Source organism: Gavialis gangeticus, unplaced genomic scaffold, assembly GCF_001723915.1.
Source record: "Gavialis gangeticus isolate Ggan-Ray unplaced genomic scaffold, GavGan_comp1, whole genome shotgun sequence".
In the NCBI taxonomy this organism is placed as follows: domain Eukaryota; kingdom Metazoa; phylum Chordata; order Crocodylia; family Gavialidae; genus Gavialis; species Gavialis gangeticus.
Window position 1 is genome coordinate 76,386,617 of NW_017729024.1, and position 27,613 is coordinate 76,414,229.

At 41.6% G+C, this 27,613-nt stretch overlaps 2 protein-coding genes across 5 annotated transcripts in view; one reads left to right on the plus strand and one right to left on the minus strand.

Moving 5' to 3' along the window:
- Positions 1-15,106, plus strand: part of LOC109297480 — a 34,275-nt gene extending 19,169 nt beyond the window's left edge. For 2 of the 3 annotated variants that reach the window (XM_019517255.1, XM_019517259.1), the window contains one exon: positions 14,698-15,106. In XM_019517255.1, coding sequence (XP_019372800.1) covers positions 14,698-14,701 — 4 coding nt within the window. In that variant the 3' untranslated portion in view covers positions 14,702-15,106. Of the gene's footprint in view, positions 1-4,189; positions 5,194-14,697 lie in introns of those variants that run through there. The other variant, XM_019517260.1, reaches the window with a different exon arrangement.
- EPB41L4A (erythrocyte membrane protein band 4.1 like 4A) overlaps positions 7,607-27,613 on the minus strand; it is a 285,877-nt gene continuing 265,870 nt past the window's right edge. For both annotated transcript variants that reach the window (XM_019517262.1, XM_019517261.1), the window contains 6 exons: positions 23,578-23,697; positions 16,968-17,015; positions 16,120-16,188; positions 15,123-15,233; positions 11,703-11,784; positions 7,607-8,593 (listed from right to left, as the gene is read on the minus strand). In XM_019517262.1, the coding sequence (XP_019372807.1) occupies positions 8,465-8,593; positions 11,703-11,784; positions 15,123-15,233; positions 16,120-16,188; positions 16,968-17,015; positions 23,578-23,697 (559 nt within the window). In that variant the 3' untranslated portion in view covers positions 7,607-8,464. The remainder of the gene's footprint in view (positions 8,594-11,702; positions 11,785-15,122; positions 15,234-16,119; positions 16,189-16,967; positions 17,016-23,577; positions 23,698-27,613) is intronic.

The following is a 27,613-nucleotide window of genomic DNA, read 5'->3' on the forward strand; positions in this document are numbered from 1 at the left end:
GGGGGGGGGGGGGGGGGGGGGGGGGGGGGGGAGCGGTCCCAGTAGGGGCCGAGGGCCCTTGGAATGAGAGCATGACCCCAGGAGGGCTGAGAAAAACAGAGCACCCAGGTGGGACTAGACTATAGAACTTAAGGCTTAAAGTTTAAAAAAAACTTTAAGCTGTACTTTGTGTTTCTTTTCCCTTTGTCCTATAAAAAATCTCTCTCTTGTTGGGGCACTGCTTACAAGGGGGAAGTTTGTTCATTCAGGACACCCCAGTTTAAATCTAGTTGTCCCAGGTTTCTGCATGGGGACTCGAGCAGAAGCTAAACTTGAACCTGGCCCTTACTGATGCCAACAGACGCAGAGAGCAGAACAGCAGGGGCTGGCACTGCCCAGAGCTACAAAGCAGTAGGGGACAGCTGCAGCTGGACCCATTGCCTGGGATAGTGTGGGGGAAGCTGCTGCTGGGAGGGAGTGGGCAGGGGCTGTGGGCACTAGGAGGACTGTGGCTTGGAAGTAAGGGGCAGGGCACCAGCATGTCAGGGCCGTTCAGTACTACAAAGCAGCGGGGAGGGAGGTTGGTATAACAGCTGCAGCTGGACCCATGTCCTGGTGAGTGAAAGGGGCAGGGGGAGCTCTGACTTTTTTCATGATAAAAAATGCCAAAATATATAGGTATTATTTATTTTATTATAATGATTGAGGCGCTGGCAGGCTTCCAAATTGCTTTAAAATTGTAAATATATCAGTAAAACATTGTGTTCAACTGACACCTCTATATATAGTGGTGTTCCATTTTAATTGTAGAAAAATGCAGATATGGGGGGGGTTATTTGGGAGAATTTTGGATTTTTTAACAGAAAACCAGGACTCCTGCTTATCAGTGCCTGATTAACTCTCTTGATATAGTGGCTTGGAACTGGCCATCATGTAATCATACACCTTTTATGGGATTATGTGCTTTTACTTTTAATTGGTTGTTCCTAGTGTTATCTTAATGACCAATTCCATTAAATAGTTCTGGAAACTTTAGTCCCTAAAAAGCCAATAGGCATGGGATGTATGTCACTTCCTCCTCAGCTGCCCAAGGAAAACTTTACAAGGCAAGAAGGGGTGTAGAGTCAGAGTCCGGAGTTTTTCCTTTCTTTTGCTGACAATCTGCTTTCTGGCCAACAGTCTTAATGTAGGTGGTGAAGGATCAAAACAGAGGGAGGAAAAGATTTCAACAGTTATTTAAAAACATATCACAAACTAAATGGATAAGGAAAAACTTGTTTTAAGGAGGTAAGTGTCCTTGGGCAGCTTGATTTAGGAAAAGCATAGAGTAGGTGACTTTAATTAAGGAGTAGACCAATAACAAAGCAAAATATATTGATAAAAAGACTGCATCTAAGAACAAACAAAAGGTGGCAGTCACAGCCACCCTGCGCTCCTTGTTCCTAGCACTTGCTCCACAGAAGGGGGTTCCTGGTGTCTTTAAAACAGGCCATGAATCCCAACTTGAGAGGAGATTTTCAGTTTTTTAGCTGAAGATGAGATAGATTTTCACTTTTAAAAATAGCTAAATCAGAGATATAGATCATAAGCTTTCGTAAGCAAAAGGCCATAATTACTTCATTATATTCATAGTTATTAGTACCAGCAAGCCACAGTGACTTCTTCAATCCAGGTAGACTTGATGGAGGCTTAATATAATAAATGAAAGCAAACTGTGTCGATTAGTGAATGACCAATGACATTTTCTTCCTGAGAACAAAATGTTTTTAGGAATGCTTGGGTGCATCTATACATGCATTAACATGCTTTAGTTACTGCACAGTAAATCTAGTACCTCCATTGTTAGGTACTAAGAAAATGTGCATTAGCCTATCTTAATGCGCATTGACTAAGAAACGGGGCATTTGTGCGCATGCTTGCGCCACGGCGCTGGGCACTTCTAAAAATGCTCAGTGCTGTGGCACATACAATTGCATAAGCAGCGAAATGTGTGTCAGTGATAAGAAAATGGCAGCATGCTTTTGAACTAAAACACAGAAGGTGTTTTAGTTCAAAAGTGCACCGTTGCCATTTTCTGTGTGCTGATGTGCATTTCGCTGCTTATACAACTAACTGCACACGAGGCAGCACAGTGCATGTTGGCTCATGTGCAGAGCAGACTCAATTAATCACATCTGCTCTGACCCACAAGATCTCCAGCATATCATGAGACAAAAAGGTATGTGTATAAATGACCCTGGTTTTTAAGCGACAATGTACATCAGTCTTTTAATATGCATTAAAGTGTTAGTAAAAAAAATTCTATTTAGTTAATGCATATTAAAATAAGTTAATGTGCATTAAAGTGCATGTGTATGTGTGCCCACCATTGACTGGCCAGAGAACTTAATGATATCAGTAGGTGAAGTAGTATGTATGCTGCCTGTTAATTGTGTTCTGGCTTCCCCTGCCCCTGCCCTTTGATCATCAAAATAGGAGTATGTAAGGTCTCATGACTAAAGACTTCATGGTTGGTGGATTTTTATTTTTTTTAAACAGAATACTTTGGCATTTTTTTTATTGATAATTTATCAAAATCTCTTGTAAAAATATATCAGTTTAAACTAACCTTTTGTTAGGAAAGGTATATTACATCAAGGCAGGAGCTCTGGCCAATACCAGGGAGGCATCCATCCCAAAATAGATACATGACAAAAATCACTTCAAGTGTTCTGTGATACTCAATGTGTTCAGTTTATCAGGATCAGACCCACTCAATAAAAATCAGTAACTGCTTGTAATAGTTATTCATCATTGTCCTTTAACATTGTGGAAAATCTCTCTCATTTTCCAACTGCAGAGGGTAGCATTTTTTAACTGGGAAACCATGACTTCTCATCACAGTAGTATGCAAGGTCAGATGCAAGTTTTTGTAGAACTATGTTCCATGCCCAAAATTAAAGTAGGAAGGCGTAGGTTTTTTCTTCCGAAGTGAGGTTAAGTGCACAGTTTACAAACAAGTAATCTAAACAAGACTTGAGAGTTAATAGTAATTTAAAAAATGATCAGTCTTGAGTCAACCCTGCCGCCTCAGTCTGACCTTAGAGCTGTTGTACAGGTTGCATTACAGCTCTTATCAACATAATTAAGCACATAGGAATATTTGTCTTGAAAAGAGGAAGTTTCATTCCACTGAGTGAGTCTGGTAGGAAGGAAGTAATAGGTGAGGTAAGCTATGTTTTAGGGAGCTTACATGTCCTTGGGCAGCTTGTTTTTGAAAAGTTATGTAGTAGGTGGGAGTGGTGCTTCTCACTTCCTTTTAAATCAGTAAAGGAAATTCTATAATAAATATACATAATGGCTCTAAAAGCACTCACAGATGCTACTTTCAGTTTCTGCACTGTACTCTGAAACTATATTACCAAGATGATTTCAGCTGGTCTCACAAAAGTGTTGTGACTAGATGTTATCTTCAGATTAGTCCAGTGAATTTATAAATTCTTTTATGCACTACAAATAAAACACACAACATGCAACCATGAAGTGCCCTAACATTCAACAGTTTTACTTGATTTTAAATAACTTGGACACAAGTACTGACACTGACAACTATTAGTCAAACTCAAAGCACATAGTGGTTTCTTGGATAATAATTAACTTAATTTACATAAAGTATATATATACTTTACTCTCTGAGTTTATGCATATGTTTTAAAATAACCATCTTTATAACTAACTGTAAAATAAACAAGATTCCTGAAATAATGAGGGAGCTTAAAATTCACTCCATCTTAAATAGCTTTGGACAATAACTGTACAAAGATACCTGGATTATTTGGAAAAAAATGTTCAGATTTTTGGGGCCAGCGGGTTGCAGTAAAATGAGTTTAGCCTAAGAAAGAGTTAAAGATGGGGACTCTGAACAAGAGCTGCATGGATATGGATGAGACAAGGTTAGTTCACAGAGAAGAGACCAGCCACTGAGTTTGAACGTGGCTGGAATCAGGGACAGGCAGCAGGAGTTGATTTAAGGTAGACAACTTTTTATTGTAGACAACCTACAACTTGGCAAGCAGCAAGGGCAGGGGTGTTAAACTGATGGGTGAGCAAAAGTGGGATATAAAGATAAATAAAAACAGTTTCTCATCACAAAATGCTTTATAAAAGAAGTCAGTATTATCCCTGTCTGCAAGATAGGGAAAATTGAGGCACAGTGAAGTGAAAATACTTGCCCAAGGCCAGCCAGTAGGTAAGTGCCAAGAACAGAACCAAGGTCTCAGTTTTAGTCCTGTACAGTACTCTTATCTACCAGCCTACTCTGTGAAGCAGCAATACCATCAGTGTTTTTGGCAAGCCTTGTAGCACCTCTGAATAAAGGTCCTTTGAACTCTTAGGCAAGTTGAAGGAAATGCCCATGTTAATAATAACCAACTGAGGTAAAACAACTTAAATATTAATGACTGGAGGAATTCTTACCGTATGTTAAGATACTTCTGTGGTTTTACAAAATCTTGCTCACTTTTGGCACTCAGAACAAACTGGATAATTTTTTTCAGTACACGTATTTGAATATGTGGATTATTCTCAGTTTAACTGTGGTACACAATTATTAAGGTTTTGTTTTGAATAATGATTTGCATGCCTAATTATACTATGTGTAGAAAAATAGGTTGTTTACAAACCTTATTGTCCCACTGGAAATAAGACCAGGAGTTTTAAACTTAGGGCCTCGCTATTAACTTTCCCAAAAATGCTTCTTGCTACATTAACAAAGTTGGCGAGACGTGGAATTTGTGTTTCAATATGTGAATGAGAGAAGATGGTTGAGAATTGGAGGCTTAGTGTATTGGTCATGGACAAATAGACAAGATTTCCTCCTTAATTAAGGGAAAAGACAACCAGCATTGAAAGTAAACTAGGTATTAAAGGATTATTTAAAAATAGGAGCTAGGACTAAGATAGCAGCTGCTGAGAAATAGCCATGCTACACAGTAAGACTGTTAGGTTCATTAGAATCATGAGTGAATCTACTTCCAGATAGAAAGATAAAAGGTACACAAAATAATGCAAATGAGAACTGAACCCTCTGACTAAAGAATCATAAATGGAAAAGTTGGGGGATGCAGGAAACCGATTTCAGAGACACTGGAAATAAGCAAAAATGCCACAATTTCTGGCTCTAATTCCTGAGATGCTATACAAAACTTGTAGACAGACTACATAATACAGGAAAAACATCAGGTCAGTTGTATAGGAATAGCTTTATCCATTGCATTTCCTGCTACTCTTCAGAAAATGTTGACACAAAGTTCAGATCATAAGAACATATACTGTATAGCAGGGATGGGCCAGCCTGTGAGGTGGATGCCACTAGTATCATGCGACACATCAAGAAAGGGACAGGCAGCACTGTGGCAGATAGGGCAGGAAGCAAAGCAGCGAAACTGGACAGGGACCACAGGGAAGGAAGCAGAAGGCAGATTAGGCAGGGGAAGGGGATCAAAATAGCATTTGGGGAAGGTATGGGGCTAACTTGTGGCATACCTGCCAAAAATACTGGCCACTGCTCTACAGGAAAAGGTGCTTTCTACAAGGGCATCTCTGTGGCAAAGAAACCAGAAAGTTGAAAAAGATCGTGAAAGCAACAAAACAGGCAAATGCAACATCAAGAGGCAGCTTGGAACAGCTTACTATGAAAAGAGATTTTGATTTAAGGTGCCTTCCCAAACCAGCTGTCATTTCTGTTGCTCAGAATTAAGTGGGTAGTCATGATTTTTGATATCCTTGGTCTTCAAGGGGTGACACTACACGACACTGCTTCAGTAGGAAAGGTGGGGTTTTTTAAAGTTTACCCTATAGATAAGGCCCTTATAGTATAACAAGGAGCAATGATTGATTCCATCCGTCACATGGAATCAGTCACATGGAAATACTGCTTAAAATTAGCAGTTAAACAGGAGTTTAAACTATTTGGACTACATTTAAAAGACATGTTTTGTCTTTAATTCTTTTTGAATACCAATCTGAATGCTGTTATTACAGCATAAAGAAATTGCAGGGAAACTAATAGATTTTCTAACACTAATCTTCTTTGTTGCTTACTGGTTGTGAAGGTGTAGAGCTGTCAAAAGTATGAGAAAAACCAGTAACAGATTAGACTAACTGGGAACTGTGCCTTTGTGTCTGTTGGACAGCTCCAGCAAATCAACCTAATCCTAAATGCTCCACTGGATTGCAGCAGAAGGCAAATACGTTCAGGACTGAATGGCATTCATTCAAGCACTGTAAAAGTTCTAAAGAGAATGTAAAACCTAAAAATGTTCAAGCAAATTGACAAATGGGATTCCTTCCCCTCACCCCCTTACAGAAAGTTTCAGTTTTTTAAACAGAATATTTGGATTTAAAAAAAAAATGATTCAAACTGACGAGGCATTGATTACTGCCTCACAGTTGTTTGGATATCTCATACCAGTTCTCTCACGTATCAGGCTTGATAGTTAGACTACACTTCCCACAATGCACTATATTCTCCCATTTTGATGAGTGGAGAGGATGTATTATTGGTATTCCAAGGAGATGGCTGCATGAGGCCTGAGGCTGCAAGAGGAATATATGGGGGCAAGGGCCTGAGGCTGTAGGGGGCAGGCTGCTTGTCACCCTCATCACTCCCTCCCTGCTCCCCAATGCCTGACCCTCCACCACTGCTTTCCCTGCTGCAGTGGTGATGGGGACAAATTTAAGATCCTCTTCCAATAATTAGATTCAATACATGGAAACTTATACATCTTATAATTTCCCATGTAAAGAATTTAATTATTGGAGGGGTCATTTTGGATTCAGATTAACAGAGTACATAATTGGATCTACAAGTTCACATGGGGCCTCACAGTGGTTTACGTTAGGCCTATGTGAATAAGGAACTATAAGATTTGGAGATACTCGGATTGGCCAGGGAGAGGCAGGCACAGCCGGATGGATGGCTGCAGGTTCTCCCGTGGCTCCTTCAGCTGTGCCTGCCTCTCCACAGGTGGAGGAAGCCATGGGAGAAGCCCCCATGGCTGCCCTGCCTGGCCCCAGCCTAGTCCCAGCACTTTTTTTTTTTAAAGCCCCACACTCGCCAGCTGCAGCAGCTGCGATTGGGGCCTCTGGGCACTCACAGTAGAGCACCCCCACGCAGTGGGGGTCACCCCCCCACCTGGCACCTGCCCCATGGTACAGGTGCAGTGTGGCTCGGCAGGACACTGTGCGCTGCCTGGCAATGGGCTGAGCAATGCCAGGCTCCAGCTGACACATGGAGCCTCCCCAGTTCCCAGCACGCTGAGTCGTGCTGCAGACACACCACGGTGCAGCTGCCACGTGGGTGTCAAGCAGGGAGGAGGGGGAGAGGGGAGTGGCAATCCTCACTGCCCTGCACTGCACAGGGGGGCTCTGCCATGAGCCCTCAGAGGCCCCAGTTGTTGCTGCCAGAGTGCAGGGGGAGGTTTGTTGTCTTTGTTGTTGTTGTCTTTTTTTAAGTGCCAGGAGGAGGATGGGACCAGGTAGGGCAGCCATGGGGGCATCTCTGGCTGTGCCTGCCTCTGCCCCGGTGGGGGAGTTGTGGGGGGCTATGCTGTATATATGGAAAAACTTAAGGAGATACAATAGAATGTAAATGGTGCACAAAAGGCCATTTAGGTATTCATTCACGCATTCAAAACAGACAACACATTTAAAATTGCTCAAAGAAGTCCATCATTACATAAGACAATTAACCTGTGGAATTTACTACCACAGGATAGTATTGAGAAAATTATCTTAGAAAGACCTAAATGTGGTATCAGCAGTTTATATGAACAATAATATTTGCTGTTGTGCTAGGCTAGAATACATATAAAGAGCAGTCAGTCTTTTTGCTTTAGGGCATTAGCTGATTCGTAGGTGGAATCTAAAAACCACTTCCTCCCTGTCATATTGTATTGCACAATTGGCCAAGAACGTTATGAAGGGTTTTACCCTGTCCTTGAAGCATCTATCCATGGCCACTTTAGCTGACACAGTTGATTTGAAGACATGGTGACTGAATTAGATTAGACCGTAGGTCAGTTGTGTTTTGACAATTCCTTCCTCTTTTGGAAATGGAGTGTCAACACACCATTTGATACATCATTACAGTATTGTTCAGTTTCATAAAGACTTTTCTTTCCAGCTGTCTAAACAGTAGTAGTAGGCAACCGTCAATCCTCTGGATCATGGTGGATGCGTAAGAAGAATTGTCAGGTGCCTGACGAATAATCTCGAAAACTTCTTAATCACTGAACCACCATAGCTAGCTCCAGTGATGAAAATGGGTTTACTTTTGCAAAGCAGCAGCTTGGAGTTTTGAATATTCTAAGAAAATTACTGTCATTCCAGTTTATCTGTCTTCTCTTTCCTTATGCTAAAGAAACATTGTTCAGCTAACAAATATCAGAACTATTATATAATTCCAGATTTCTAAGGAACAGAATCCATTCCACAGTTACGGCAGTCAAGTCTCTATCTTGAAGCGTGCTGCATGTACAGTTTTTATTGTCTTTGCACTGTGTCTTTCATCCAGGTTGATAGTGGATATCTGAGATTTTTCTTCAAGCAGGCTATCTTTGGACCCACTTCGCTTCTGAAGAGAACAAAGACAAGTAAAAATACACTTCTAAAAAACAAACAATTCAATTACAGCGCTTTTCTTCACAGCTTCCCTTCTTACAGTCCTAATCTCAATACTGCACTGGGATCTGACTGTCTTGAGAGTCAAGTTGAAGACAGTGGGCACTCACATAGGGTGGTTCCTGAAACCTGATATATTAAAAAGAGAACTGGCTAAATTATTTTTAATACTCAACTAAAAATGCTGTTATATTCTCCTTGTATGCTGACATCAAGAAAACAGAACTAACCATTAAACTAATGGGACAATCGGATAAAAATGAACTACCAGCATTAGAGAGAATGAGATCTTGAGTACTTGCTTACTTTGAACATCGGCGATAAGGAAATTCAAGGATGTGACAAGCTCTGATTTTCATGCTTCCCCCCCTCAAGCACTGTGGAAGCACAGCTACTGGTATTTATCTTTGATCATGGAAAAGAACTGTCCTTTCCTTCTCCACTAAGCTAACATCCACTTGTTATCCCTCCTTTTTGCACTCCTGTTACTTAGTTTATTCTGCACTGGCACTTTCCCAGCTCCTTCCCTTCCCCCATCTGCCACTTGCCATGATTTGGATGGCTGTTACATGATCAACCTAATGATTTGGTACCTGACCAAATACAAACTTAATTAGCAATTAATGGTCCAACAGCATTTGTTTGGCTGATACTAGACACTGAAGCAGTGCTAACTCCTTCCAGGACAGCAGATTCAAACCAAATGGCCTTGGATAAGAATAGGAAAACATGATGAATGGTTCAGCAGGAATTTTTTCCAGATCTATTTAGTTCATTATTTTTAAAGGCTCAGTTCAACAAGTGTTCAGAACCAGGACCTAATTCCCAAAGCATTTCAATCCTCATTTCTAGTGCCACCACCAACACCATGCATCAGCAAAATAAAAAGATAAGAAAATAGATCGCTAAGGAAGCAAGTGACTAATTAATCCACAAAAATAAAGCCAACTACACTTACCTGAGTGCATCCCACTTCCCTAAGTACTGTTAGAGTAGCAGAACTTCGCTTGAGTTCCTGTTGTGTTTCAGTGGAAAAGTCACCTGTACAGACAGTGATTTGGGGTAGCTCCCAGTCTTAAGACCAGAACCCTAGGTAGAAATCTGCTTTATTTTCCTGTGCGTTTAAATGATGTTGTTTGGTTTCCTTTAATATTCTAATTCTATAATAAAATCTTAGCTGCTGCCTGAATTTCATTTGCTTCTTATGCCCGAAGTTCAATTCTAATATAATAAAAGCCTTACTACTTCCATCTGTCTGTCCGTAACACTCTGGGCCAACTGCACATGCGCAGCCTGGAGCCTTAGGGGACAGGTAGAGGTGGGGACCGAGGTGGGTGGGGCCAGGCTGTGCCCCTGGAGGCAGGACCAGCCATGCAGGGGCGTGGCTTGTGGCCAAGCGGAGGGGGCATGGTGCATGGCCATGGGAGGGTCAGGGTGTGTGACTGCAGGGTGCCACAAGGGAAGTGGTTGGGGGCACGGGCAGCACCCATAGAATACAGCATGCAGGGCAGGGCACAGCCCCCTTCCTGCTCCCAGCAGCCACACCCTCTCCCACTAGGAGCACCAACACAGGAGGGGTGTGGTGCATAGTTGCAGGGTGCTACATCGGGAGTGGGCATGAGGGGCACATCCTGCCCTGAGGCTGCATATTGCAGCCAGCGAACACTGCCCACATCCCCCTGCCCACCCCTCGGGGCTGTCTGTGGCCACCCCCCCCCATGCCACAGCCCCGTACGCAATACCTGCATGAGGGGTGCATGCCACACAACTGCAGGGTGCCATGTGGGGGGGCCTGCCCCACCCAAGTGTTACACACTGCCTGTGCCTCATGTGCCCCTTCCCCGTGTGGCACCCTGTAGGGTGCTGCAAGGGGAGAGGGCAGGAGGTTGTGGGCAGCGTCTGCAGGCTGCAGCACCTGGCCATGGTGAGGTGTGCCCCCCTGAGTGAGGAGCAGCTGCCTGGGTGCACAGCTGCAGGGTGCCACAAGGGCAGTGGGGAACGAGCAGTGTCCACCAAATGCATTTCTCAGCCTGTGGGTTGTGACCCAAAAGTGGGTCATGAGTATATCAAAAAAGTTGCGAACAAACTTTAAAAAGCTGCTCTTTTAAAGGAGAAAAATGCAGGAAACTTTGGCTTTTCCCTTGCAGGCTGGCAGAGTTCCAGCCTGCAAGGGGCTGCTTGGGCCCTCCCATGCCCCACCCCGTACCCCACACGTGAGGGGGCTCAGGCCGGGGGAGGCAGTGGGTCAGGAGTGAGGGGTACTGGGTCAGGACTGGCCACCGGTGTTTACAAATGGGTCCTGGTACAAAAAAGGTTGAGAACCCCTGATCTAATCCAACTCCTTGCTTAAGGCAGGATCATCCCCATCCAAGCCATTCTAGAAAAGTATCTAACCTGCTCTTAATGTTAGTTTAAGCTAACATTAGGAAAATGTTAATTAAAAGTTTAGCAGCTACCTGGGCACAGGAACTTCCAAGTTGATCTTCCTATGGATAGAACAAACTTTCCAACCAGCCCTCCAAACAGGGCCGTCCCTAGGGGGAGGTGAATCGAGATGACAGCCCCAGGCCCCACGCTTTGGGGGGCCCCGCGGAGCTGGGCAGAATGGCTGCGGCAACTGCACCACCACTGCCAGTTTCACATCTGGCCACTCACTATCCCCCCACCCTCACCACCGATGGCAGCAGCAGCTTCTTTGCATCTGGGGCATGCAGGATCAGGGTGGGGATGGGGCCCCACACAAGCTTGTTTGCCCCGGGCCCCACACCCTGCTCAGGTCAGCTCTGCTTCCAAATAATAGTAACTGCAATGTGGTACATCATGTAATTCAGTGTACCTAGCAATTTGATTTGGGACTGTAAACATGAAGCGTATCTTTAAGCAGTTAAGTTCTACGTAATTTAAATCTCTTGAAGGATCTCAGTCAGCATTATATGCATGGAAAACAAAATACTGATTTTAAATAACACATTAGATTGGGCTTTTAATTTTTCCCCTCCATTTTTCAATATTGGTCTAGGGAATGTCACTAGGAAAATCTTCAGAATTGCCCATTTACCCACCTGCTGTGAAGCTGGGATGCTGGGACCTGGAGCATCTGAGGAACGAGTCACAGGCAATGGAGGCACAAGATCAGTTTTAGCACTGGAAGAAAATGAAATATACACTAATATATATATGAAAAAAAGAAAGCCCATCAGTGGCTTTTTTATAGGCCACAGAGAGCTTCACTACCAGGGAAACTGCTGCATGGAAATCTTGATCAAAAAAAGGCCACAGAAAGGAGACTCCCCTCCTTTGCACGCTGTTGGGCTGTGCTCAGTGGCAGCTCTCTGCAATATTAAACAGGGTGAGGAGGTGGCACTGGATCTGTACCAAGCTTCTTCCCCACTTCCAAGGGGAGCATCCCAAAAGGGTTCGTATTCAGTCCCTAATAATTCCTTACTGGTAATGGCAAATGACATAGTGCAGAAGGCACAGGAATGCCACATCTGCCAGGATTAATGTACAGTATTTCCCAGATTTTTCCTGATTTCAGATGTGAACTCCAGGGGTAGGGTGGAGGGGGACACCAACCAATGGCAAGCTTGAGATCCATGGGCGTGGACAGATCTAGGACTTTAGAAAGGAGGATGCAGGAGCAGCAAGCTATGTTGCCAGGAGTAGCTGCACCCTGGCTACCAGCCTCCCTGAAACACTAGGATGGACAAACCACAGCACAAGAGAAACAGCAGCAAGACTTTTAAGTCCTGTAAGTAGGTAAGAGTCTTCCCTCCCCACCTCCCTTTTCTATGCTGAGCAACATGTTCCTTCCCTCCCCTGCTCATTCTCCTCCTCCCTCACTTACCACTGCCATCAGATGAGCAGGGAGTGGTGGGGGGCTCCAGTCTTGCTGCAGCTGGAGGTAGAGATACCACCAGCAGCAACAGGCAGGCTCCTTTCCTCCAGGCTGGCAGGGAACACCAGGGGAACCGGGCAGGGAGGAAGGACTGGCCAGCTGCTACCACTGTCCCTGTCTGAGCCCAGCTCCACACAGAGCCCAGATGGAGTGAGCAAGAGCAGCTCTGGAACGCACCCCCACCCCCACCACCCACCTCTGGGGCAGCTGGAGCCAGCAACAGCAGTGGGCAGGGGAGGGAGGGCAAGGAAGGAGAGAATTATTTCTCGATTCAGGGATTAAAAAAAAAGTCCCCAGCTGCTGCTATGCTAGCATGACTGACTGAAAGGGGGGGGGTGCATCTGTACCACTTCACCCCCAGATCTGCCCCTGTCCATGGGTGACAGTGTCTGGGCAAGAACCCTCTGCTGGCATAAGCTGGTAAGATATTTTAGTCTGCTAACATACCAAAGAGAACAACAGCTAACTCAACTGTACTGACTGCAAATACAGCTGGGAAAAAAACTGCTTTTAAGTCTCCAGGTCTCCTGCAGTTTTAAAGGGTGGAGAAATCACAGACCCATCCTTCGAGGCAGAATCCATCCCAGACCTTCTTGTGAGGCTGGGGCCAGACCCCTCCATGCTAACTCCAATACTGAGTCCTGAAGTAAGGGACAGGTCTTAGCTAAATGGTCACCTTCAATTACTGTAACCATTCCCCACTGTTCGCAGTCCATGTACTGAGGCCATTCTTTATCCCTCTTTTACTTAATTGTTGAGGTGGGTAGAAATGTAGTCTAGTCTGGATGCCTAGCACTGACATTCCATTAGGATCCTTTTCTTGCTGGTATGTGCCAGTTTCTGAATATATTCTTTTACTTCTGAGGATTCTCCTTTTCCTGAGATTTCATAGAGTTAAAGGTTGTTTAGGATGCCCTGCAGAGGATGCTCTCAAGCTGCCTTCTTCCAGAGAGTGGTATGGGATGTCCAAAAGCTAATTTCCACCCAAAAGAACATGGCTCAGGAATGCAAGACAGACAACAGTGCAAAACAAAAATGTCCCATCTGTACAGTCATTAGGTGGTTATCTCTTCAAAGGATAGTCAGTTGCCATTGAGAATAACTGAATAAGTCATTCTAAATAAACCTTATTTTAACATACATTTAGGATGCAATCAAACCAAAATAGTCTCTTCATGGCAGCTGGTCCATGGTATATCTGCTTCCATGAACTTTTCCCAATCAGGAAGGGAAGAATCTCATTTTTAGTATAAATATAACACCTAGTTAAGTTTCAGTGGTGTTCTTCCCAGGAAGAAATCTGCAACTCTGGTCTGCTCAGTTAATGATTAGCACCATGAAAAATACAGAGGATGTATCTACATAAGACATTTCCTGCAGCTTCCTAACTAGCTCTGCAGTAAAGTCTTCATGACTACCCATGCAGCCCTATTAGGCTGCAGTAAACCAGTAAGTGCTGCCACAGGTTAGTACTTGTAAATACAAGTACTATCCTGCTGTGGTATTATTTACTGCACAGCAATGCATGTATAGTTTCTGACATGGCTGGCTGGGGCATGAGGGTGCATTACTGCGGGGGCTGCCTGACCCCCGGGGCCCCCTGCCAGCTCAACCTGTTCCAACCCAGCTCAACATGCTGCAGTCCCAGCCACACATTCAAACACAGCATCTGGGAGCACTAAACTCAGGCACGGTGTGCACTGGAGTTTATTGCATCACACTAATTGCACGTCTAGGTGTGCCCAGCGGGTACCAAGCAACCTAGCAATGTAGGTGTGGGCTCACCTGAGGCTCAAATCACTATTCTGAGCAAATGGGTTTCTAGTTTCAGTTTTCAAGCTGATCCCTTCGGAAAAAATGATCTGTAAATACACAATCCTCTTAAAAGACGGCCAGAAAGAGAAGTCCCTCCCAACAAATAGGGAGCAAGATGGACTCTTCTTTCCCTTTCTTCCAGATACTTTGTACTGGGAGCACAGCCATGTAGAGCCTTTGCACTATTCTGTACACTGGGTGGGGAAGCCTTTTATGTAGATGATATTTTTCAAATGTTTTTATCCCCTTTTAAGTCCTTCCTGTAACTGAGAATTAGGCCCTTTTTGTATTTTTTGAAGTTCATAAGTGATCTGCTCAGCTAGTTTCTTTCTATCCACTCACAGATGAGCAAGACTGTATTGCAGCTTCCAACAAACATTGCTGATATGGACAGACTGACTCCAAGTGGCAGAGGCACCTGGAAGTTGATCCACGTAAGCTCTCCTCCTTTTCCCTCAAGCATCTTCCTAACCTACTGCTCAAGAGCAGAGTATGTTTGTTTTGATTTCTGTAGGAAGTGCCCATTTTTTTCTGAACGGGTCAGCATAGCACAAAACAATCATCCATGGTCTAGAAGACTACAAATGTTTTGTGCTTCATTGAGTCCTTAGCTCTAAAGAAACCCCACTTTCCAGAGATGCCCGAGATCTATCGCAGCCAACAGTAGTATACATGTCACAGACAAGCTACTTCTAATTTATCTGTGATCTTTGAGGAAGATCTGTGCCACATTAAAACAAGCCAGTGCTAAAAGTAACATCCCACGTACTTCACTTCTGACAGAACGGATCTCTCTCCATCAGAGCACTGTGAACGCCGATATTGCCGGTAACTTCGAGGAGAGTGTGAATGTCTAATACGGATTGGATCACCTTGAGTCCTAAGTGAAAAACAAAATATGCAGTCAATACTACTGAGACTTCTGAGGCCTCAAAAGTAGATTTAACCTCAAACCGGAAAATCCTTTTTTCAATTAACAGGCATCGTCCTGTACTTATCAAATTCAAAGGACCAGCCCTTTCTTTGTGTGTTTGTACTTGAAAGTTCATATTTTAAGTTGCAACGATAACTGTAAATGAAACACTCAGCTCTTGATGAAGGCATGTGCTTGGGAGAGAACTTATTCAAGAAAATTAAAAATCTAAAAATCCAGCCTGCAGAAGTTTTACCATCACCATCTTTTTTTTTCTTTTTTGCTCAGTGATGCAATGGAAGCACACTGTAATGCAAACTGAGATACTGCTTCTGTCAAAAGCAGTTGCCTGCACCACTAGACAGCATCCTGGATAGCCAGAGTGAAACGGACACCTGATCTGGAGGAAACTACTATGTATTGGCAGCTGCCCAGGATAAACGGGAAAAGAGGTCAACATGTCAAGCAATCATTCTGGGTGATCAGAATTAAAAAGGGACATTAAAAAGGGGGGCAAAGCAAGGGTTCAGCAAAAAATGTGTTTTCTGCATGTTCCCAAGGCCTCCTTGATTCTTCCCCATGCTATATTAGAACAAATACTGACACACAACATAGCAGCAGATGATGGAAATTTTCATAGAAGCTGGATGAAAAATCTTTGGTTTAAGAGTCATTGAAGTATCCTTTGCCCTCCACCAACCTTATCCAGCTCATCCTAGAATCAATATTTTCAAAGGAGAAAGAAAGCAGGAGGCTGTTCTTAGTCTCAAAAAAACACTATTCCAGGGTGAGACCCTAATGAAAGGGATAAGGAAAGCACTTGAAAACTTCTAGAGAGAAAAATTAAACTTACTCTATTTTGGTATACGGAATCTCTTTTAACTGTTCCTCAGACAAGCCAATTGGATCCACAAGTTCCTTCCTGGAAAGGATTAGACAGATGATGAAGATGCACTTGATACTGAATCCTTAGAAAACAATTCTTCCTTTTGTTGTAAAAGGCAAATAAGATTTTCCAAACCAAACTCTGCAGCAGTAAAGCTACCATGATGCCAACAAAGGAAATCTACTAGGTGTATCTAATATCACCTTGATCGCTGCGCCAGTATGTTCAACCCAATCTTCCACCTACCTGTTCTCACCTTTTTAGACTGTAAAATCATATTTTTCTATAATAAATAAAATTCAGACAAAGTAGAACAGTGCATATGATCCTAACTGGGCTCTTACAATATATATAGTCCAAAAAGTACGTTTGGAGGTACATTTGAACTCCCAAAGAAATACACAGGAGTGAAAATGACCAGCATAGATAGAACGAGGAGTGGGGGATTTCTTTAAGTCAGCAGATGTGGCTTTCTCCAATGTTGGCCTTGTGTAGTCATTGATACTGGTACAATGTGGGTAGAACGCAGTACCAAAACCAGGTGAGTATTAAATGTTACCATTCTGACTTTAACACAGGCATAAAGACTACACTGAATGCAAGGCAGTGATAAAGTAGGCCCCAGTGACTGTCCTTCCTACATACTGCCTCCAACACTCATTAATTCCAGCTCTGCTCCATCTTACTATTCTTGTTTACTTGCAAATGTTGAACATTCCTAAAAGCTCTTTTCATTCTTGCAAAATGTTCTACCCACACCTTGATTTTATAATTTATATAAAGGAACCAAACAATTTGAATGTAACAATACTTACTGAATGTGTTTCCATAATTCTTCCTTTGCTTGTACATCTGGGCTTCTCCTATAAACACCAATAAAAAAAGCTGTAGTTATGAAAATGTCACATTTCCGGGTGTGTTGCTGCTCAATGATGACCTTTAATGGCACATATCAAGCACAGTAATAGTGTGAAGTGTAATCTGACAGTGACTTGAATTTGAAAGCTTGTTATCTTAGGAAAAGCATTAACCTTCATCATTGCTTTCCTGAAACTGAAAAGTTATTTCTTGAACAAGAGATTCTGACTTGCATCATAATTGCTGTTCTTTTAGCCTTCAGCAGAAGTATGTATAAAATATTCAAGATAGGAAAACTTTTCATTGCCAGATGAAATAAGTAAAGGACAGCTCTGTCTCCTGTGTGAGCTTGGCACAACTGAGGTCCCTATCTTTTAGAGTTAAACTACCTGCTTACAGAAGGCCCAGATGGCACTTGAAGACCTTATATGGATGAGGGAAAGGAGCAAGAAGAGTGACCAGACAGGGAGAAACATGCATATCCAGTTCTGTTAGTTTATAGTGCTCCAGTGATGAGCACCTCTTGTCCAGATTTGGTCCATCCTATGAACTGGAATTACTGACTATTGAGATACAAAGCAGCCTGCACAATGCCTGCTTACTTTGCCTTTGTGTAGCAAAAGGGATATTCAACATACGTGATTCTGAACACAAGTAATCACTAATAATCATAAACACAACTTCAGTAGGCACTCTATCCCTGGGGAACTAGATAGGCAAAATGTGTGAGCATATGCATGTGTTGGGAAGAAATTTCCCCCAATTTTTTATAGAACAAGTAATGACATGTAGTAAAGATCAACTTATATGTGCGTACATTTTTTTCTATGAACAACAGAAAGGGCCTTCTTAATTGCTTTATATTTTTCAGTAAGTTTCTCTTTCATGTAAGAATAGCAGAGAAAGACTCTTGCTGCTGCTGTAACTTGAAAATTCCTGTTCATAACCACCAAAGGCTATGCAGCCCAGTAATAAAAGGTGCTTTACATAGCAAAGATTGTGGTTATATTAACATTTAAAATATTTCTTTTCATTGTGATCATAGTTAAGAAAAATGGAAAGAATTAAGGTTTGAAAAAGAGAAAAATCAGAGTCAAAAAATATTTCAGAGGAAAAGAAAAATTAAATTAGAAAAAAAAAATAGCTCAGCCATAGAAATGAGCCATAATAAAAATGGCATTTTAGAAAAGGTCACCACCTTAAATAGCCAAGTTAAAAAGGACCTGAGATCTCAAGATTTCATAAATTAAATGGAGAACTCTTTCTTTTGTATTGTTGATTCCCATTCAAACTGCCCTGCTTGGGTATCCAGTAAAAAGATGAAGCACATCCTTACAAATGAGAACTGCAGAGGACAATCATGCACTGTGGCACTAGTCTATCCAAGGAGCCTCAAGCTGTGACCCTGCACTGGCCATGCATATACTGCATCCTCTAAAAGACTATTAAAGCATCTTCATTCACTGCAGTTCCTGGAGCATCCAGTGAAGTGATGCACGTACAGGCAACCAATGAACATGGGGAAGTGCTTTCAAGGAGCAAGTGAACCATGTATCCTTAATAACCTAAAAGCACTGCTGTCTGACAGCTTTTTGGTGACCCATGTGTAAACAAATTGGTAGTTTTGACCCAGTTTCTTCCTGACAAGCAACCGCAGCAAAATGCAGTTTTGATGGCAATATCAAGTCAGTAGACTGAAATTAACTGATTTCTGTAGAAACAGACTTGGAAACTGACTTCAATGAGAACTGACCCATGCTGTGTCTTCTTATGGCCAGAAACACACTGGAATTCAGGATCCCACAGATGTGAATGAAGAGCGGGAAGGAGTGAAGGCAGCATAGTTCTGCACTCATGTTCAATGGAAAGCAGTGTCTGGTGAACCAGTATTCTACTCCTTAGGGGTATAACCCCCAAGGGTTAATAAGACAGTTTAAAGCAGGCTTGTCCAACATACGAGCCCGCGGGGTGATACAATATGAATATGGCTCGCCGGCCCACTGGGTGATAAAAAGTTCATGATCCGGCCCCACATTCAAAAAGGTTGGACACCCCTGGTTTAAAGCTTCTCTATAGTTCATATTGCCCTTTTATTGCATGGAGAGTTGAAAAATATTCTTGTTTTACTTATCATCTTTGAGCTATTTTTAAGTCTCAGTCTAGGGAACTAATATTTAGTGACACATACATTTAGTTTACAAGTGTTTCACAGATAATTTGGAGACAGAGTCGGAATTAATTTTTTGGCAATTTATACATGGACACTTGTTAAAAGACTTCCCCTTAGCATCTAGGCCTGTATACATGCCAGAAAAATAAAGAAAGTGAAAAGCACCTTTACATTTATAGTTCTCCACTGGGAGTAAAAAGAAATCTTTCCATATCTTTATATTTTGCCCTGGTAATGGGCCTCCAAGCACTATTGTGTGGCCTACCACATAGCCAGCTCATATTCATCAACCTGTCCTGGTATCTACTCAAAATATCTTCCTGAGCTCTTACAGTGACGTCCATCATGACAATTCATGATTCCAAGAGACAATAACCAAAGTCGCAAGAGGCCCATAGTCTGACTTTCCTGCTCAGTTCTCCCAAAACAGGTGGATGCTTTGTATGTGTCTATTAGCATATTTCATTATTTCTCAGTTCCCACTTCTAATCCTTTTCTCCTTTCCTCTCCCACCTTTTTTCTTTCCTTTCCCTCTCTTGGTTCTCCCTCCTTCTTGCTCTGGTGTTTACAACTCCCTGAGGCAGCAGTTTGGTATGTGAGTGGAGTTTTAATGGCCTATTTCACCCCTTAATTCTGAACTGATTTCTCTTTTCATTCAATCCCCTGCTCACAAAGCAGCAGCTGCAAAGTCTGCATTCACCCTAGGGCTGGGAAGATAGGCATCCCCTTCTGAGGCTAAATAATCAGCCACTAAGGATTGTGAAATCTCACTGAAAGATCTATCCTAGCTTCTCAAAGGAGGGGTATTGCCCCATAGTGCTCACAAGTCATAGTTAGCCTGAGGAAGAAATGCTCCAGGATCACTCCTAAACCCAGTCCTCTTGCAAGGCACCATATTGTGCAATCCACTAATCCACTAGATTAGGCCATACTTACATTTATATGTGGAAATAAAACTTCACTGCTTGGCCCCAGATTTTACAGTATATCCCATTATAGCCCACCACCTGAGAAATCTTGACTTCTGGGTTAAAGCAGTAATAACGCGCTAGGCCATGCCTCCTCAACCACTATACAAGCCATGCTTGTTTCCTCCCATGTCCCCTCCACATACATGCACACAAAGAAATAATAGAAACTAGTACATCTAATGCCACTCTTCACAGCAGCAAATACAACAAGCTATGTCGTATTGCTAGCAACATGCAGGCTTTTCCATTTGTGGACTTTTTTTTCCAAATACAGAAATAAGCAGCTTGGGTTGTGAAATACTAGTGGCCCTGTCCCCCCTCCACTCCCCCCTGAAAAAAAACCTTATGCAACAATAAAAAGGAAAGGAGCTAAGCAACGCCTTTGTAAACTGTCAGTACACTCTTTACCTTTTATGTGCTTACTGAGTGTTATTTTACTGAGACAGCCTTATGCTATTTAATTTGTGGTAAGGTAGCATGAATAAAGGAAAGCATAATTTTCACAGCACTATTATTTATGGTATAAGATACAGATAATATAATTTGTAGCGTTAACTTTTCAATTTATTTCCATTTTAGATTTTATTCTAAAACCTTTAATAATGTTTTTAAAAACCTACACTGGTGTCTGGGATTGGGCAAATAATTTTGCAAGCTCTCCCTGGATGGGGGAAATATAAACTTTTTCACCTATGAAGGTAGCAGCATCAGGACCCAGTCTCAAAGGTGGAAAAGCCTTAACTGTAGGAAAAGCTTACAAAAAATAAGACACTCTAAGGATATAAATGTAGGCATTACAAATATATATATGAAATCATAGGAATCACACAAATCATAGAAATTAAGGGCTAGAAGGGACATTGAAAGATCATCCAGTCCAACCCCCCTGCTCTGGGCACCAATTTTGTTAATAAATATTGTAAATGGATGGTTTTTTGTACATGTATGTTTTTAAAATATTGAAAATAATTAAATATAGTCTAGAAACTCTTAGGAAACATTCTGTTTTAAATTAAGTTCAAGATTATGCTTGCTGAGCTCCAATCCTAGACAAGGATACAAAGATTCTCACTTAATATAATCTTCCTTGATTATTAATGCGAAACAAGTCTCCACCCCCCCATTTCTATTGTAAAATATTTTACAGTCCACAGTTTAGCATTCAACTATAATACTATAAATAATATATATTCAGATGGTCCTGTTATATAAATCTGACCTGCCTGAGAACAGACAGTAGCTCTGGACAATTCCTAAATGAATCAGATTCTCTAAGGCTCAATAAATCTAAGGGGAATTCCCATTAAGTGGTGTCTCCAAGGCTTGTATTTCATTGTCTACAAGCTCAAACAATCCTATATGTTAATAAGGTCTGCATTTTGTGTTTGCATCTGTACCCTTATTAATAATTCAGTTTGAATTCATGATTTGCAGCTAGGCAGCGTTTAGTAGCCATGGAATCTTAATGGCCATTCTTCTTAATTAAAAAAGCCCTTTGGCTACACAGATGTTTTACTTGAGCTTTAAAAACAAATCCTGCAGAACTAGAATTTGGAGCTTTCTATTTTTGTTGTTGCTATAAAAGTTAGCAAAGGTCAATTATTTGTCAAATATTTCTTCCCAGAACAAAAGAGGAAAAAAGCCAAAGTCAACACTGATTAATGTTACTCATTATCAAACAAATTAAGTGTGATGAGCTAAGTTAAACCAGATCCAGTTAATGATGCTTTGTCTCTCTACTTCAAGCTCTTAAAGTGACCCCGTTTTGTATTTTATAGTTGAATGAAGGGAGGCAAGTTTACATGAAGGCCTTACCCACACTACTAAAATGACAGAGTTCAGTGTCAATTGCTAGCTATGTGAATTGGAATGAACCATCTTATTACCAGATTTAAAAAGGACAACCACCTCCCACCCATACTCTAAACTAGGAACCTAATTGATCCTCCTCTCTCTCAGATGCATGAAGACACATTATCACACAGCTGAGCCTTGCCTAAATTGAATAAACTCTACAACCTACTGTATGTAGGTCCTATAGGTCATGTTTAATTTGGCTATTTAAATGATTAAAAGACTTTTACTCTATTAGTTTTGTAACATCTTAAAGAAGTTAATTTTTTCTTTTACTGTGTTTTCTTCTCCTGTGTTTGTATGGGTCAATTTTATTTTATTCAGATTTAGTGCTGTTTTGTGTAGAAAAGAACAAAATGATGGAAATATATTCATCACTGTCAAAACGAAGGGGAGAAAGTCACCTACTGTCCTCAGGGCTCTCACTGCACCATCTGGGGCCTTTTCTTATTCTGAAGAGCACTTCTATATTTGTGATGCTACATCCATAATACTTAATGAAAATATCACCCATCAAAGCCTTTTATACCACTGGACTACTTAGCATAAACTTCTGGCAAAGAAACAAACTACAAGACTTTTCATAAGTTAAATCAGCCACCAGAGGGAGCGCCTGCTGTGTCATTAATGTAATAGAAACTTTCTTTGCACTAGCAAAAAAAATTGTTGCAGATTTTATATTCAAGCTGAGTTCAAAATGTATTTCCTAGTTTATAGCATGTTCTATTTAAATAAAAAAAGTCACGCAACTCAGACTTAATATACTCTACTTACTACTTCAACACAATGAGTCACAACAGCCACATTTTAGCTCTGTATTTTATTATGTTTTAACATTTGAGTCTCATTGGGTGTTGAAAGTGAATGTTTTAAATACCCAGTAACAGTATAAAGTCTCAACATAAAGCATTTTAATATCAATAACCATTTCTCATACAGGAAGAATAGGCCGGATGGTAATTCATCTGTTTCAGCATGGTAATAACAACTGGGCTGGAATGATTAGCTCTAGAGTTAATCACAGAGGCAGAACTAATAAGATCTGTGCCCTGGGAGAACCTGGTGAGCACTCCTGCACCCTCCACCCCACCCACTTCCCACAATGGCTCTTTCCACCTGCTTCTGAGGCAAGCAAGTCCACCTTCTTTTCACCTCCCCCAGCCCTCTCTGCTCTGTACTGAGGGCCACTCTCTTACTTTCTCTGCTGCCAAAATGTATGCTAAGAATAAATTTACAGAGCCGAATTTGGTGGCAAGGGTGAATGGATGCCAGAGCAGCTGGGCAGCTTCAGAAGGGGGTGCAGAGAAAAGGTCAAGAATAATGCAGGGCTGCAGGGTAGTGTGCTTGGAGGGAACAGCAGATGGAGAGGAATCTTATGGGGAAGTGAGAGTGCCCACCAGAGTGGGGAAATGCTGAGTAGAGAAGAAGAAAATGGAAGAAACCTTAAGGGCACCCCCTGTTAGTCAGCCCTAGGCTTGATGCCATGCTTCCCCCCCTACCCTCCACCCCACCCCCAATTAAAATCTAAGACAACCAGTACTGTAAGTCAAAGCATAAAAAATGTTCACATACGATCGAGATCTGTGCCTGGATCGCCTGTAGTTGGGATCAGCCTGGTTTTTCTCCTTTTGTCGCCTCAGCACTGCTTCCCATTGAGGAGCTGAATCAACCATTTCATTCTCCTGTCGCAACCTGCATGAAAAGCAGCACATCTGGAGTGAACATCTGATGAATCAGTACTTTGTTTTAGGACCATGTTGCAGGAAGGTCTGCAGTGGAATGATGGCAGTATTCAAACTGCAACCTTAAAAAGAACTGATTAGCAAGCATAATTATAATCACATTCATATTATATTTTACTCTGCTTACAGTTCCAATCATCAGAAAGTATTATAAAATAGAAAACTTTGTTAAAGGAAACAAAACTAGTGTATTACTTTGAGATAAATTACTTCAGAGCATACAAGAGGCACATCAATCAAAACCAGTAAAACCAAGACTACAACTTGAATTACATTTTTTCTTGATCAAAGAAGCACTCCAAAGACCTCTGTGCTTTTGGCTTTTCAAGTCAATGCCAGTTTTAGTGTAACATCTTCTTTATAATGTAAAGTGCATATCTGCATTCTCCCTCCTGGGACACCACCACCTGCTAGGGCCTCAGGAGAAAAAATCCCAGTGGATCTCCTTGAAGAGCTGTTACTCAATGCAATCGGATTAGATTCTCCTGTTCCTCAGCAGAAGGGTCTTGGGATTAGTCCACAAAGGTTGCAGATCTGCCAGAATAGGCATATATTCCAGGACAGAACAAGAGTTCAGGGCAATCCTCACCAGCCCTTGGTTGTTCCCCATGGCTTTAGCTGCAGCCCCTGAAGCTATGGCCCTAACAATGCTGCAGGACAAGGGCCTTCCCTCTTGCCTTGCCTTGATTCTGCCAATCACAACTCCATCTGAGTCCTGTCCAGTTCCTTCTGCATCTCTCCAAGGATCCGTGATCTATGGAGCACCCATCATGCTATCCAGAAGGGTGGAGACACTACCATGGCAGCTGCAGAGTCTCCTATACAAGGGCCAGGCCCATGCACCAAAGGTCTATGCATTGATATGAGGATGGAGCAAAAATGGTTAAAAGTCCATTAAATCATCACAAGGGTTTCCCTAGAGAAGAACAACATAGAGTAGAATGACTGTCCTTTGAAAGAAGAATGCTGTTCTGTGAGGAGGTTCCAAGTCCCTAGTTACTGAAGCAACATCTGTATTACAAACAAATGAAACAGTACAAGAAGTGAGGGACTAAAATACTACCTGAGATTGGATTCTATTTGGAAATTAAAACACCTATTGTTAGAAATCCAATAAAAAAGTTCTCTTCAAATAGTCTCACATGCCTCCCTAACGTCTAAACCTTGTTCTAACATTGCCTAGCACATGTGAAGGTAACACCTGGTAGAATCTAATATGTTAAATGAGAAAGGTAACTATGGGAAGTGTGTTTATAGTAGAAAACCCTGTACAGTATGCTTAAAACTGAATCTCTTATCTCCTTCCATAACTCTCAATTTCCTAACACTAAGAGATTCCACTACCGGAAAAAAAACACATTCCATTTGAAAATGTATTTTTCTTTTTTCTTCTTTTTCCCCCCAAGAAATCTGTTAATTTCTCTGTGATTTGTATCTAGTATAGATTAGATTAGGGTTGTCCATCTGGCAGCCCACAAGCAGTTAACATGTGACCCATGGGCCTCTGCAGTTAGTTGCCTTTTCCATTGCTACACCCTCTTCCCACACATATTCCCAGGGTGGGGATCTCCACATGGGACAGACCCTCAGAAATACCCCACTGAGAGACCAGCCTGTTTGATAAGGCAATGAGCCAAGCGTAAGAAAGAAATCTGAAAAGTAGAAACAGATTGGGAAGAGATGCACAAAAGTTAAACAAAACAGTGAGCGAGTTCTCTGACAAGCTGGCTGACCAAGGGAGTCACACAGGAAACCTCACCCCTTTGAAAATGCAGTTCATTTTTCTGTTATTGTTCTTCACTGTAACTAAACTTTTTAGATGCGTTTTGAATTGTAGCAGGCCAGATTTGTTATTTATGTAAGGTATTTCTTTCTTATTCTTTAATAATATGATTTTCTGTATACATGCTTATTGAATGTTAGGCTGGGTCTTTAGCTAGTGTGAATTAGCACAGCTGTACTGAATGGCACAAAGCAGCCAAAACCCATCAGAGCACTAGATCTTAATCTATAAACAAGTTGTTTTAAATCTGTAAGCTTCTCATGGCAGGAGTTCATATGAATTTATATGCAGGCCTTCTGACATCAACAAGTAATGCATACTGATTTTCTTCCAAAACAATCCAATTCATTCAAAGTGCAGCCATCACATCATCATACAAACTGCAGAGGCCTTGCACAACATACAGCATGTATTTAAACCTGCAGAAAATGGGTTCAAAAGAGCTGCAAATCAGAACAGGACTGCTTCACACCCATTATGTGCATTAATAAATGATCATAAATGTGTAAGGCAGTAGAAAAACAAGTCCAGCACCTCGTAAATAAAAGCATCTAGTGTGCCAAAGAGACATGTCCCCTCTGGTAGAGGTTTGATTTCATAAATATTTAGACATCATCCATAAAACATTAAAAACCATCCACAATACAACACAAAGTAACACATTACAGTAGATGATGATATATGCACTGCTGCATACAATATGTGAGATTGTGCCTTGATGACAAGTGTTTGAAATTACACTTCTGCACTGACCACACACTTTGTTAATAGGCTTTTGATTAATGATCTTTCATTAGCACAGTAAACATAACATTTCTGCTGTGGTCCACTATGCAGGTAGAAACCCTTGGGGCTAAGAAGGAAAGAAATTACAAGTACAACAGGAAAGTGCTCTTCTGCAGCTGAAGTTCTTGACAGTTCTAAAGGTAAATAATTACAAAAAGGAAAAAGAAAATTGCTCACAAACTGAATATTGCTTGAAGCCATGACTGAGCAAACAAAAATTTTAGCAACAGAGTTAACTGTTATTTCAAACAAATACTTTTTGCTTATGCAATATAAATTAATAAACAAAAAAAATTTTCCAAAGCTGTTTTCAGCCCTCATCTGAAAGCAATGTGATACTATTAAATGCTGGGATCAGAACAGTCTATAGCTAGAACATTTCTGATCCAAATGTAAAGAGGTTGTAGCAGTTAGTTCTTCAGGCTCTTCCTTAAATGTGCCCTAACAATTCTTTTACTCAACACTGGAATTAGACAAGCCCATACTTGCAACTAGTACGAATGCTAATGTATACATGTCTTGCCTGGAACCACCAGGACTCCACAGTGAAATAACTTTGATGGCTTTTAAAGGCTCCCTGGTAAGCTTGGTCCATTGCTTTCCAAGAGGTATGTGTAACATTTGGCCACTTTTGGACACTGTCCCACAGAAGTAAATTCTTCTCCCCTCAATTTCGCTACATACTGCACTAGATTTACACTTAAAATATCTCAAGGAGGTAGTTAGCCATGTTAGTCTAAATCCAGGCAGAAGACAAGGAAAAGCAAACCTTATAGTCTAAATGAATCGGTGACCACCTGATTCAATTAGTCTATAAGGTGCACCTCTACCTTGCCTCAGATGCTCTCGTTCTGAGAGTGGATGAGGCACCACAGAACAGCACCTTCACTAAGGTGCTGCCCTTTGACAGTAATACATAGGGGATGATAATTCTTCTTCCAAATTTGAGGTCACATCTAAAATGAGATTATGTCCTTAAAGTTTTCCTGTTTTATTCAAGGGCTGCATTTTGCCCCCTCCATAAATATCAGTATTTATGGAACTCTAGGTTTAAAAAAAAATAAACTAAATCAGAGAGTGAAGATATTACAGTTTCTACTTTTGTAAAAAGTCTCCAGAACCTCTTTATACATTGAATATTAAAAGAATAATGCCTTAATTGTAGATAAGGTGGAGACTTGGGCTAGAATTTCTAGTAACCTCATGCTGTTGAAATCTAACTTGCAGGTCTGATCTGGCCATGTATGTGTGTCAGTCTTCAGGCACTCCAATTTTTCTTCTTTTTTTTTTTTTTTTT